The sequence below is a fragment of the Phyllobates terribilis genome, unplaced genomic scaffold (assembly GCF_046119375.1).
Source record: "Phyllobates terribilis strain yellow unplaced genomic scaffold, ASM4611937v1 Scaffold_7__3_contigs__length_470593459, whole genome shotgun sequence".
NCBI lineage: Eukaryota > Metazoa > Chordata > Amphibia > Anura > Dendrobatidae > Phyllobates > Phyllobates terribilis.
Window position 1 is genome coordinate 422,896,950 of NW_027362767.1, and position 14,346 is coordinate 422,911,295.

General features: G+C 47.1%; 1 protein-coding gene across 3 annotated transcripts in view; it reads right to left on the reverse strand.

Annotated features, from left to right (window-relative positions):
- Positions 1–6,663: 6,663 nt before the first annotated feature.
- Positions 6,664–14,346, reverse strand: part of DXO (decapping exoribonuclease) — a 33,391-nt gene continuing 25,708 nt past the window's right edge. For 2 of the 3 annotated variants that reach the window (XM_073641827.1, XM_073641825.1), the window contains exons 2-7: positions 13,646–13,903; positions 8,361–8,587; positions 8,036–8,255; positions 7,811–7,946; positions 7,639–7,733; positions 6,664–7,032 (exon numbers count right to left, since the gene is read on the reverse strand). In XM_073641827.1, coding sequence (XP_073497928.1) covers positions 6,915–7,032; positions 7,639–7,733; positions 7,811–7,946; positions 8,036–8,255; positions 8,361–8,587; positions 13,646–13,809 — 960 coding nt within the window. In that variant the 5' untranslated portion in view covers positions 13,810–13,903 and the 3' untranslated portion in view covers positions 6,664–6,914. Of the gene's footprint in view, positions 7,033–7,638; positions 7,734–7,810; positions 7,947–8,035; positions 8,256–8,360; positions 8,588–13,645; positions 14,019–14,346 lie in introns of all 3 variants that reach the window. The other variant, XM_073641824.1, reaches the window with a different exon arrangement.

Here is a 14,346-nt window from a genome sequence, read left to right on the forward strand (position 1 = left end):
TGCGGCAATCACAAATGTCTGCATAAATGGGAAAGACAACTGGACGGGAGCTGTGTCCACTTAATAAACTTGGCCAGAAAGGAATTTTACAGATAAGTGCACATAGTAATCCTCTCTTCTTGCTCGTGTCATTGGGGAGGGGGTGGGGGAAAAAAAAAAGTTATTACAAGTACTGCACGGATGAACAACATGCAGGTGTGGAGAGACGACCAGGTACAGGCCTTATGCTGCTGGATAGCTGAGACTTTGGTGTTTCTTGAGGTGGGGATAGGCCCCAAACTTCTTTGGTGGAGTGACTCTGAACAATACACCATGAACGGGCATTCTGATCCAGTGGGCAATAGTTTTGGAGAATGACAGAGGATGTCTTCCCAGCAGAAGGGTGATGTATTTGACAGATAAAGCCATAGAATCACTGTCCGATGAGAAATTTGGGATGAAAAGGTGTGGAACATAATGAAGGGAGAACGAAGCCTTCAGAAGGGAGAACCTCAATGATGAGTCCTGCTTAAGCAGCTTTTCCACTCTAAACTCCAGAAAGAATGGAAGCACTGAAATCTAGGACCAGACTTTGAGTAGTCTCGTGCATCTAGCTTTGGTCTGGAGATAGTAAATACTCCGGCCACCAATGGATGATGCAATAATTAGGTAAACGGGCACCAAAGGGTGTAGAAAAACACTTTAAAGCACCACTTGTGAGCGTAATCGGTCAACCAAGTGGCGACTCTGAAGAGTGCGGCATGGAGATACTGCGAGGGCAGTGAGACGTGCTAGAAGTTTCATATAAGTTGCTCTACTGGGTCGGCCAACTCTTCTTGAGTGATCCCACATGGAGGAGATTTGTCCGCTCAGTAAACGCTTTACTGTCTCGGGTAAAAAGAAAGACCGGCATAGGGGGCGAGCTGCCAGCCTTAAAGTGTAAAATGGAAAAAAAACATTCCAAGCAATGATTTATGGTGCGAAGGAAAAGGTACATCTTCCATGTTAATTGTAAAAGCCAAGGACATATGTGAGATGGGGAAGGGCTACCTTTGGAGACATAGTCCACTTAGAAGATCTCCAGGGAGAGGATACGTCGGGTCTAAACATTTGGAATAGGAGAAACGTCTTTGGTGCTTCCATCTTTCGAGAAAATCTCAAAATCAGAATTAAAGACTAGAAGAAAGCTTTGGCTCCACAAAAGTAGAAGCCCTCGTTGCTGGTGGGGGGAATCTGCTGAATTTTCAGCAACTCCTGGATTGCCCTGATAAGACTGTCTACCAAGGAAGCTAGCTTGGAACTCTGCTTACGAGAAGAGGCCTCCACACAAGTCTCTGGAGATGGAAATGAGAATGCCAATCAGCAATATCGCAGGCAGTGGGTTTCCATCTTTTGACCTTTAGTGTGGGCAAAACACAAGGAAAGTCCTCAGACTGAGATTTAGAGGGTGGCTTAGTTAGCTACAGTGGCTTGCGAAAGTATTCATTCCCTTGGCTTTTGACCTATTTTGTTAATTAGAACCTGTGTTTAAATATTTTTGTAATCTGATTTGTGTGTGATGCATCAGCACTAAATAATCTGTTGGTCAAGTGAGGAAAATATAGGCGCAAATTAGATTTATGGGATCAAATAACTAAAAATTGACATGTGCATGTGTGTTCACCCCTTTTGCTATGAAGCCCCTAAAACTAAAACTAAGTCCCATGCTTAGTGACAGGACGTCCACCTGTCACATGTCTGTCAGTATATATACTTTAGCTTTTCTTAAAGGACACGGAGGCCGCAACACCAAGAGGCACCACTAACCAAACAACACCAAGAAGACCAAGTAGATCTCCAAACAAGTCAGGGACAAAGTTGTTGAGAAGAACAAGTCAGGGTTGGGTTATAAAAAAAATATCCCAATCTCTGATGATCCCCGGAGCACCATCAAATCCAGTATCATCAACTGGAAAGAACTTGGTGCCACAACAAACCTGCCAAGAGAGGGCGCACACCAAAACTCTCAGCCTGGGCAAGGAGGACATTAATCAGAGAGGCAGCACAGAGACCCGAGGTAACCCTGAAGGAGCTGCAGAGTTCCCAAGCAGAGACTGGAGTATCTGTCCATACCACCACAATATGCCGTACACTCCATAGAGGTGGCTTTTATGGAAGAGTGGGCAGACAAAAGCTTTTACTTACACACAAAAGTTGTAAGGCTCGTTTTGAGTTTGCCAAAAGACATGTGGGAGACTCCCCAAATGTATGGAGGAAGGTGTTGTGGTCAGATGACACCAAAATCGAACATTTTGGCCACCAAGGTAAACCCTATGGTGCCAAACCAACACAGCTCATCACTCCAACAATACCATGCTCACAGTGAAACGTGGTGGCAGCATAATGCTGTGGGAATGTTTTTCGGCAGCAAGGACAGGGAAAATGGTCTGAGTCGAGAGGGAAGATGGATGGTGCAAAATACAGGATATTTTTGAACAAAACTTGTTTCAGTCTATCAGTGATTTGAGACTGGGACGGAGGTTCACCTTCCAACAAAACAATAACCCAAAGCATACTGCTAAAGCAACACTCAAGTGGTTTAAGGGAAAACGTGTAAATGTTTTGGAGTGGCCTAGTCACAGCTCAGACCTTAATCCAATGGAGAATCAGTGGTCACACATGAAGATTGCTGTTCACCAGAGGAAACCATCTAACCTGAAGGAGCTGGAGCAGTTTTGCCTTGAGGAATGGGCAACAATCCCAGTGGACTGCTCATAGAGACTTATCCAAAACAACTTGCAGCTGTAATTGCCGCAAAAGGAGGCTCTACAAAGTACTGACATTAGGGGGTGAATAGTTATGCACACTGATGTTTACAGATATTTTGTCCTATTTGTTGTTTGCTTCACAAAAAAAACAAACAAATGTTCATAGTTGTTGGCATGTTCTCTACATGAACTGATGCAAACCCTCAAAAAAGGGGGAGGAGAGGGCTGAATAATTTTGCAAACCACTGTAGATGTTTCAGAATACTGGTCAAAGGCTGGGGATGTGCCACCAAAGGGGTCAGAGCAGGAGTCAGAGGAAACACGTCTGGGGATGTCTGTCTTGGAGTGCATCAAGGGAGAATGGATTAAAGTGGATCTGTCGCCAGATTTCACAAAACAAACGTCATACTTTATTATGCGAACCTGATAACCCTTTCACCTAGCCTGAGCGAGACCTTCTCTACGTCCCTCCTCCCTGCTGCCATCTCACATTGCTCAGTACAAGCTGTAGCAGCCAGTCAGGCTGAGTGGGAAGAAATAAAAATACATTTGGATTAATGAGCTTTCTCACTCTTTAACTTGACTATGCTCAGTCTAATATTAGGCTTATACAGCCATTCTGTCAAGGATTTTCATAGCAAGTATACCTGACTCATGTGGTCTAACATCTATTTAAACCTGTGTGCTGTTTGTATTGTGAAATCTGGTGAAGGATCTGCTTTTAGAATGTAGCAACTAAGAAACGCATGAATCATAGAATGGTTGGGTTCGGAAGGGACCTCCTCGGTCATCTGGTCCAAGCCCCTGCTCAAAGCAGGAGTCACTAAATCATCTCAGACAGATGTCTGTCCAGCCTCTGTGTGAAGACGTCCATTGAAGGGGAACTCACCACCTCTCGTGGCCGCCTGTTCCACTCATTGATCACTCTCACTGTCAAAAAGTTTTTTCTAATATCTAATCTGTGTCTCCTCCTATTCAGTTCCATCCCATTGCTTCTAGTCTTTCCCTGTGCAAATGAGAATAAAGATGATCCTTCTACAATGTGACAGCGCTTCAGATATTTGTAGACAGCTATTAAGTCTCCTCTCAGTCTTCTTTTTTGCAAGCTAAACATTCCCAAATCCTGTAACCGTTCCTCATAGGACATGGTTTGCAGACCAGTCACCATTCTGGTCGCTCTTCTCTGAACTTGCTCCAGTTTGTCGATGTCTTTTTTAAAATGTGGTGCCCAAAACTGGACGCAGTATTCCAGATGAGGTCTGACCAAAGAGGAGTAAAGACCGATAATGACTTCACGTGATCTAGACTCTATGCTTCTGTTAATACATCCCAGAACGGAGTTTGCCTTTTTTGCTGCTGCATCACACTGTTGACTCATGTTCAGTCTATGATCTATTAGTATACCTAAGTCTTTTTCACATGTACTGTTGCTTAGCTCTATTCCTCCCATTCTGTATATGCTTTTTTCATTTTTATTGCCCAGATGTAGTACATGAGACGGTGGATGAAATAATTACGTTCTCTCAGAGATGTTGCACGCAGGTCTTCTTGTCTACAAGGATCCTAGGGCACATCAGCACTTGTGGAAGTGTCAGTAAGGTGTAAAAGTCTTGTCTGAATTGGTGAAAAAGCAAACATAAGCCAGAGATTGAAAAATAAATGTCTTTATTTACAGCCGAGCGCATGCGACGGTGATGGGATCCCATTGTGACGCGGTAATGGAGCTAACAAAATCCAGGGCGGCTTCATCTCTGCAGACCTGGTCATAGCACAGAGAGAGAAAGGACAGGCAGGCATTACCTCTGTCCTCCCACCAGCAGGGGGCGCATTGTGGAAGCTGAGATCCTGCTGTGACTACTGGGGAAGTTTGGTGGAAGTGCTGGGATCACAGGGGCCCTTGTTGTTTGCTGGAGAAGTAGGATCTTAGAGATTACACTGCTGTACTAGCAGCGTTTGCAATTCTCTGACCCCGGACTTTCCTGGAGTTGATCGGCACCTGTTCTGATATCTAGCCCTGTACATGAGCCTTCACTCCGTCCAGACCCGCGACGGCTGCTGCAGATTGGAGGGAGGAGAAAGGTTTGATCAGATCGGACCTATGTGGTAGGGGATAAATGGAGAATTGTGGTTTGCCCCTGTACTCTTCTCCCTATTTTGGCACATCACTATTACATATGACAGCGATGCCGTCATGCTCGTTATTACACTAGATTTGGGGTAATATGGCTGGATGTGACAATAAATCTCTAACTGAGCGGCATAAAATTGAGGACCAACCTCAGGGAGGTACGTCCAGGCTCAGCCTTCCCTGGATGGACCAGCCTCAGGGAGGTACAGTGGTGGCCAAAAGTATTGGCACCCCTGCAATTCTGTCAGATAATACTCTGTTTCTTCCTGAAAATGATTGCAATCACAAATTCTTTGGTATTATTATCTTCATTTAATTTGTCTTCAATGAAAAAACACAAAAAGAATTGTCCTAAAGCCAAATTGGATATAATTCCACACCAAACCTAAAAAAGGGGGTGGACAAAAGTATTGGCACGGTTTGAAAAATCATGTGATGCTTCTCTAATTCGTGTAATTAACAGCACCTGTAACTTACCTGTGGCACCTAACAGGTGTTGGCAATAACTAAATCACACTTGCAGCCAGTTAACATGGATTAAAGTTGACTCAACCTCTGTCCTGTGTCCTTGTGTGTACCACATTGAGCATGGAGAAAAGAAAGAAGACCAAAGAACTGTCTGAGGACTTGAGAAACCAAATTGTGAGGAAGCATGAGCAATCTCAAGGCTACAAGTCCGTCTCCAAAGACCTGAATGTTCCTGTGTCTTCCGTGCGCAGTGTCTTCAAGAAGTGTAAAGCCCATGGCACTGTGGCTAACCTCCCTAGATGTGGACGGAAAAGAAAAATTGACGAGAGATTTCAACGCAAGATTGTGTGGATGGTGGATAAAGAACCTCGACTAACATCCAAACAAGTTCAAGCTGCCCTGCAGTCCGAGGGTACAACAGTGTCAACCCGTACTATCCGTCGGCGTCTGAATGAAAAGGGACTGTATGGTAGGATACCCAGGAAGACCCCACTTCTTACCCTGAGACATAAAAAAGCCAGGCTGGAGTTTGCCAAAACTTACCTGAGAAAGCCTAAAACGTTTTGGAAGAATGTTCTCTGGTCAGATGAGACAAAAGTAGAGCTTTCTGGGAAAAAGCATCAACATAGAGTGTACAGGAAAAAAAAAAGAGGCATTCAAAGAAAAGAACACGGTCCCTACAGTCAAACATGGCGGAGGTTCCCTGATGTTTTGGGGTTGCTTTGCTGCCTCTGGCACTGGACTGCTTGACCGTGTTCATGGCATTATGAAGTCTGAAGACTACCAACAAATTTTGCAGCATAATGTAGGGCCCAGTGTGAGAAAGCTGGGTCTCCCTCAGAGGTCATGGGTCTTCCAGCAGGACAATGACTCAAACACACACTTCCAAAAGCACTATAAAATGGTTTGAGAGAAAGCACTGGAGACTTCTAAGGTGGCCAGCAATGAGTCCAGACCTGAATCCCATAGAACACCTGTGGAGAGATCTCAAAATGGCAGTTTGGAGAAGGCACCCTTCAAATATCAGGGACCTGGAGCAGTTTGCCAAAGAAGAATGGTCTACAATTCCAGCAGAGCATTGTAAGAAACTCATTGATGGTTACCGGAAGCGGTTGTTCGCAGTTATTTTGGCTAAAGGTTGTGCAACCAAGTATTAGGCTGAGGGTGCCAATACTTTTGTCCGGCCCATTTTTGGAGTTTTGTGTGAAATGATCAATGATTTGATTTTTGCTTCATTCTCTTTTGTGTTTTTTCCTTGCAAGCAAATTAAATGAAGATAATAATACCAAAGAATTTGTGATTCCAATCATTTTCAGGAAGAAACTGAGTATTATCTGACAGAATTGCAGGGGTGCCAATACTTTTGGCCACCACTGTACGTCCCGGCTCAGCCTTCCCTGGATGGACCAGCCTCAGGGAGGAACGTCCAGGCTCAGCCTTCCCCGGATGGACCAGCCTCAGGGAGGTATGTCCAGGCTCAGCCCTGCCTGGTAATGCGCTCCATATAGTCAGCAGACCTCGGCCAAGGCAGGTATAAAAGGTCCAGTGTCCTCGTCCCCAGAAGTATGGCTGCTCGTTCTCTGGCCACCGCCTCATGACGCCTGTGATATCGCCTCCACATACCAGTCGGGGACGACCGACTGATCAGAATCTGCTTCGACGGTAAAAGTGACGTCTTCACCCGGCTCCCAGGAGAACACAAAGACGACTCTATGGAGGATCAGGGAGAATGATAAATGAGATTACCCGCAGCTGCTCCGAGATATTACTGCGGCACTAGCGGACAAGCCTTGCTCCGCAGCAGGAGGCGAGCGCCACAGACGACATCCTGTCCGGGGGCTTGTACGGACCTGTCCGGTTTACTAGTATAAGATTATAAGGTTCACACCCGATACCTGTTGACTGTGCACAAGTCCTGGCAAGCACCTGACGACAGGACGTCATCACCTCCCAATGTGGATGTGAGTGGTGTCAGAGCAACCCTTTAATTATTCCCTCTGCTGCTGAGGAGCAACTGGACATAAAGCAATTGATACAGACTTCAGTATCTGAGACATTAGCTTCCTCCGTCACCCGGAGGCAGCGCTTGATAGGATGCCCGTCAGTTTTACACTTATTGCCGTGTCCTTTATGGGTTTAAAAAATTCAAAAAACATGGCTGCTTCACCAAAAACAGTAGCACATGTGGGCACAGGATGTGTGAGTCCCACTGACTTCAATAGAGCTGCAATACCAGATACAACCCATGAACAGGTGTGGCGCTATAAGAAAGCTTAATCCCAGGCAAACCCCTTTACGAGAGAGACGGCTTCTTACCTGGGGTCATCTGTGGTCACCACTTTCTTGATATAACTGAGGAAGGCGTTACAGAAGTTCATACACACGGCCGGATCCCAGCTCTGTCTGTCACCCTGCACCAAGGACAAATACAAATGTTTCTCTGTACGACGACCTCCAATATGGTGGCGGCAGCAAGTGACTCTGTTACCCGGACTAAGTGAGAGATCTCCGACGTCCTGAACTTCTCCAGAGACACGATTCTTCCTTGTGGATTCCGAAATCCGGCGACGATGAGGGGGATCCCAAGCAGGAAGGACTGGCACCACCACTTCAGGAGTTTATACCTGGAGGGGGGAGAGAAGACGTTCATCTTTTATACAGTCCCCTGAGGGGAAGGGTGAGGGGTGTACATAATATCGGCTATGGCTGGCACCGGTGGAAGCTGCGCTGTTGGTGTGAGGTCCGAATCTGGGCACTCGTCTTCAGCTCTACGTAGCAGGATGGCGGTGAGGGATTTGTGCTGCTCGGGTCTTTGCAGTCCACCTCTCCGGAAACCAGGAAGGAATGAGATGCCAGGCGGCCCAGCAAGACGCTGCAAAAGCCCTCATTGGTGTTCACAACTTCAGACGGGCATGGAGCGCCATCAGGAGAATCTGGGTAGAAGATGTTATATAGGGAGCGATTTCTTACAGTCCTTCCATCCCCAGGTCCAATGTTACTAGGGGTTCCCCGAGAGGATATAAAGGAGACGGACGCACCTACACACATGTAGCTCTCGAACTTGTACCCAGAGTACATCAGCTTCTCCTGCTCTCGAGTCCTCTCTTTCCTCTTCCTGTAAGCGGCAGCAGTCTCCCTCTCGCTGATATACAAGGTTCCCTTAAACAGCGTGACGGCCAGGATCCAGCCTTCTTGGCTTTCATACGGGGTGCACAGAATCTTAGTGAGGTGACCCCGCCAGGTGACAAAGTCTCGGTCCACCGGTCTGGAGGAAGAAAAATGTTATTAGGAAACTTTTGTAACTGGAATGGTGCACGGTAATGAAAATTTTTGGCTAAAAATGGGACTTTATATGTTGCAAAATAAATGTATTTATGCTACAGCTTTTCCAAAATCATCACCTTGGCAACTTTTTTGATACTTGTAGACTGGTCCTGCATGAAGATTTTATTCCTGACACAGGTGAAGTGACCAAATATCATCGGCTAAATCGCAGCGTAATGCAGATGAATGGGGGGGGAGGGGTGTTGCATTGTGATCTGCAAAGCACTATGACCGTGACAAACAAGTTGCAAAAAAAAAAAAAAAATTCAACCAGTTCCTCTTTGCTTGTGACGTCATGGTTGTGTGACCAGAGTTGTGACCAAAACCGTAGTGTTGCCCCTCAGTCTTGCAATCCTAAATATGTTGCACTTTACGCCAAAAAGTTAACAAAGAGCCCTCTTCTCATCACTTTTGATACATGTGGCCCCTAATATTCCTCTCCCGAGACTCCAATTTGTAGCTTTCGGACTCCATAAATGCAGCTTTAACTTCACACACGTTGCTCCGCCGCCATGATGAATGTAAACTGGGAAGTTGAAAGCAGCCGCCCTCTAAATATTTGTTTAGGGCGACAATGCCACTTTTTGATCCCCTATGCTCCCATGTATATACACGCACGCACACCTTTCCCCGTGGCCCCCCATGTATATACACGCACGCACGCCTTTCCCCGAGGCCCCCATGTATATACACGCACACACACCTTTCCCCGAGGCCCCCCCTGTATATACACGCACACACACCTTTCCCCGAGGCCCCCCCTGTATATGGCCCCTAATATTCCTCTCCCGAGACTCCGATTTGTAGCTTTCGGACTCCATAAATGCAGCTTTAACTTCACACACGTTGCTCCGCCGCCATGATGAATGTAAACTGGGAAGTTGAAAGCAGCCGCCCTCTAAATATTTGTTTAGGGCGACAATGCCACTTTTTGATCCCCTATGCTCCCATGTATATACACGCACGCACACCTTTCCCCGTGGCCCCCCATGTATATACACGCACGCACACCTTTCCCCGAGGCCCCCATGTATATACACGCACGCACACCTTTCCCCGTGGCCCCCCATGTATATACACGCACGCACACCTTTCCCCGTGGCCCCCATGTATATACACGCACGCACACCTTTCCCCGAGGCCCCCGTGTATATACACGCACGCACACCTTTCCACTAGGCCCCCCCTGTATATACACGCACACCTTTCCCCGAGGCCTCCGTTTATTACACACACTTTTCTCAGCGGCCCTCGTGTATAAACACACACGCACGCACCTTTCCCCGAGGCCCCCGTGTATATACAGTACAGACCAAAAGTTTGGACACACCTTCTCATTTAAAGATTTTTCTGTATTTTCATGACTATGAAAATTGTACATTCACACTGAAGGCATCAAAACTATGAATTAACACATGTGGAATTATATACTTAACAAAAAAGTGTGAAACAACTGAAAATATGTCTTATATTCTAGGTTCTTCAAAGTAGCCACCTTTTGCTTTGATGACTGCTTTGCACACTCTTGGCATTCTCTTGATGAGCTTCAAGAGGTAGTCACCGGAAATGGTCTTCCAACAATCTTGAAGGAGTTCCCAGAGATGCTTAGCACTTGTTGGCCCTTTTGCCTTCACTCTGTGGTCCAGCTCACCCCAAACCAGCTCGATTGGGTTCAGGTCTGGTGACTGTGGAGGCCAGGTCATCTGGCGTAGCACCCCATCACTCTCCTTCTTGGTCAAATAGCCCTTACACAGCCTGGAGGTGTGTTTGGGGTCATTGTCCTGTTGAAAAATAAATGATAGTCCAACTAAACGCAAACGGGATGGAATAGCATGCCGCTGCAAGATGCTGTTGTAGCCATGCTGGTTCAGTATGCCTTCAATTTTGAATAAATCCCCAACAGTGTCACCAGCAAAGCACCCCCATACCATCACACCTCCTCCTCCATGCTTCACGGTGGGAACCAGGCATGTAGAGTCCATCCGTTCACCTTTTCTGTGTCGCACAAAGACACGGTGGTTGGAACCAAAGATCTCAAATTGGGACTCATCAGACCAAAGCACAGATTTCCACTGGTCTAATGTCCATTCCTTGTGTTCTTTAGCCCAAACAACTCTCTTCTGCTTGTTGCCTGTCCTTAGGAGTGGTTTCCTAGCAGCTATTTTACCATGAAGGCCTGCTGCACAAAGTCTCCTCTTAACAGTTGTTGTAGAGATGAGTCTGCTGCTAGAACTCTGTGTGGCATTGACCTGGTCTCTAATCTGAGCTGCTGTTAACCTGCGATTTCTGAGGCTGGTGACTCGGATAAACTTATCCTCAGAAGCAGAGGTGACTCTTGGTCTTCCTTTCCTGGGGCGGTCCTCATGTGAGCCAGTTTCTTTGTAGCGCTTGATGGTTTTTGCAACTGCACTTGGGGACACTTTCAAAGTTTTCCCAATTTTTCAGACTGACTGAACTTCATTTCTTAAAGTAATGATGGCCACTCGTTTTTCTTTACTTAGCTGCTTTTTTCTTGCCATAATACAAATTCTAACAGTCTATTCAGTAGGACTATCAGCTGTGTATTCACCTGACTTCTGCACAACACAACTGATGGTCCTAGCCCCATTTATAAGGCAAGAAATCCCACTTATTAAACCTGACAGGGCACACCTGTGAAGTGAAAACCATTTCCGGTGACTACCTCTTGAAGCTCATCAAGAGAATGCCAAGAGTGTGCAAAGCAGTCATCAAAGCAAAAGGTGGCTACTTTTAAAAACCTAGAATATAAGACATATTTTCAGTTGTTTCACACTTTTTTGGTAAGTATATAATTCCACATGTGTTAATTCATAGTTTTGATGCCTTCAGTGTGAATGTACAATTTTCATAGTCATGAAAATACAGAAAAATCTTTAAATGAGGTGTGTCCAAACTTTTGGTCTGTACTGTACGTGCGCACCTTTCCACTAGGCCCCGTGTATATACACGCACACACACACCTTTGCCCGAGGCCCTTATGTATATACACAAACCTTTTCAGTAGGCCCCCGTTTATATACACGCACCTTTCCCCGAGGCCCCCGCGTATATACACGCACACCTTTCTCTGAGGCCCCCCATGTACATACACGCACACGCACCTTTCCCCGAGGCCCCCGTGTATATACACGTACACAGAAAAAAGAGAGGGGTCGCTCACTGGTCTATTGCAGCAGGTACGTGTTCACACTATTAGAAGTTTGACAGCCTTTTTTCTGACCATGTGTCCCTCCCATTCAGTCACAGGTGGTTTTAACTAGCTCTACCAGCCCATACATTGTAGGTTAAAAGCCCAAGCAGAGACATATTGTCCATACAGGCTTACAGCCCAAGAGTGGCATATCCAGTGGTAGCGTAGCGTAGTTTCCCATCATACGAAGGTGACCTTGTCGTGGTTGATGGGCACACATAAATTGGCCAAATTATGCGCAAAAAACCTTCATTTTTCAAAGTGACATTAGTCTAGATACGCAAAAAACCTTCATTTTTCAAAGTGACATTAGTCTAGATACAATATTTCTTATATTTTCATGTATGGAGTGCCGAAGTTCTTTTTGCAATTGAGATTACTCTTTTCTTCAGAGCACCCGAATAGACCAGTGAGCGACCCCTCTCTTTTTTCTATTAATCATTTTTGGGATCCCGCTCCTGGAGCATTGCAGCAGGTACGTGTTCACACTATTAGAAGTTTGACAGCCTTTTTTCTGACCATGTGTCCCTCCCATTCAGTCACAGGTGGTTTTAACTAGCTCTACCAGCCCATACATTGTAGGTTAAAAGCCCAAGCAGAGACATATTGTCCATACAGGCTTACAGCCCAAGAGTGGCATATCCAGTGGTAGCGTAGCGTAGTTTCCCATCATACGAAGGTGACCTTGTCGTGGTTGATGGGCACACATAAATTGGCCAAATTATGCGCAAAAAACCTTCATTTTTCAAAGTGACATTAGTCTAGATACAATATTTCTTATATTTTCATGTATGGAGTGCCGAAGTTCTTTATACACGTACACACACCTTTCCCCGAGGCCCCCGTGTATATACACGCACACGCACCTTTCCCCGAGGCCCCCGTGTATATACACGTACACACATCTTTCCCCGAGGCCCCCGTGTATATACACGTACACACATCTTTCTCCGAGGCCCCCCGTGTACATACACGCACACGCACCTTTCCCCGAGGCCCCCGTGTACATACACGCACACGCACCTTTCCCCGAGGCCCCCGTGTACATACACGCACACGCACCTTTCCCCGAGGCCCCCGTGTACATACACGCACACGCACCTTTCCCCGAGGCCCCCGTGTACATACACGCACACGCACCTTTCCCCGAGGCCCCCGTGTACATACACGCACACGCACCTTTCCCCGAGGCCCCCGTGTATATACACATCTTTCCCCGAGGCCCCCGTGTACATACACGCACACGCACCTTTCCCCGAGGCCCCCGTGTACATACACGCACACGCACCTTTCCCCGAGGCCCCCGTGTATATACACGTACACACATCTTTCCCCGAGGCCCCCGTGTATATACACGTACACACACCTTTCCCAGAGGCCCCCGTGTACATACACGCACCTTTCCCCGAGGCCCCCCGTGTATATACACGCACACACATCTTTTCCCGAGGCCCCCCGTGTACATACACGCACCTTTCCCCGAGGCCCCCGTGTATATACACGCACACGCACCTTTCCCCGAGGCCCCCGTGTATATACACGTACACACATCTTTCCCTGAGGCCCCCGTGTACATACACGCACACGCACCTTTCCCCGAGGCCCCCCGTGTATATACACGCACACGCACCTTTCCCCGAGGCCCCCGTGTACATACACGCACACGCACCTTTCCCCGAGGCCCCTGTGTATATACACGTACACACACCTTTCCCCGAGGCCCCCGTGTATATACACATACACACACCTTTCCCAGAGGCCCCCATGTATATACACACACACACACACCTTTTTCCTTCAGGATTTCCATTCCCTCGCAGAAGTTCTCGGTTCTCTTTCACCCATGTTAGGATATGCAGGAGGCCCTCTTTCTCGTCTTCGTTTCGTCGCACGTAGCGATCCTCAAATCCGTCCATCACGTCCCATCCAGGGGCAGCTGCTCCGCTCTCCATCCCTGCGGGGGGACTCAGAAAACGGAGACGACGAGCATCGCCATGGTAACATCGCTTCTCATCCAGAGAGAAGGACCCCAGCTCTGAGGGCAACCTGTAAAAGGGGAAGGAGCCCTGGTAGAAGGAGGGCTGGGTCCTCAAGGAGGAGCTGTGCGGGTTCTTGGGAGGAGGTAAATGTGAGTTGTCCAGACATCTTTTATGGCTTATCGCTAAAACATAAAATAGACATTAGAGGATAATTCTGGGCAATAGGGGGGCTGGCATGAGGGTCTTCATGCTACATTTACTGTGGATCATACATTGCAGACCTCCATACCCTCCACCCCACCAGGACATATAGGAGACTCGTATATGGGCTCTGAGCAGAGCGTTTCTACATTACAGAGGCACCCCCATGCCCAAGTGACTGCCGACAGCACAGACCATGGCAGCTTCAGCTACACTGACAGCCCTTAAGTCAACGTGAGCTCCAAGGACGGCGCTGAGACTGAATAACGACCCCTTCATAATAAAGTACAATAGAAATCATGGCTTTAT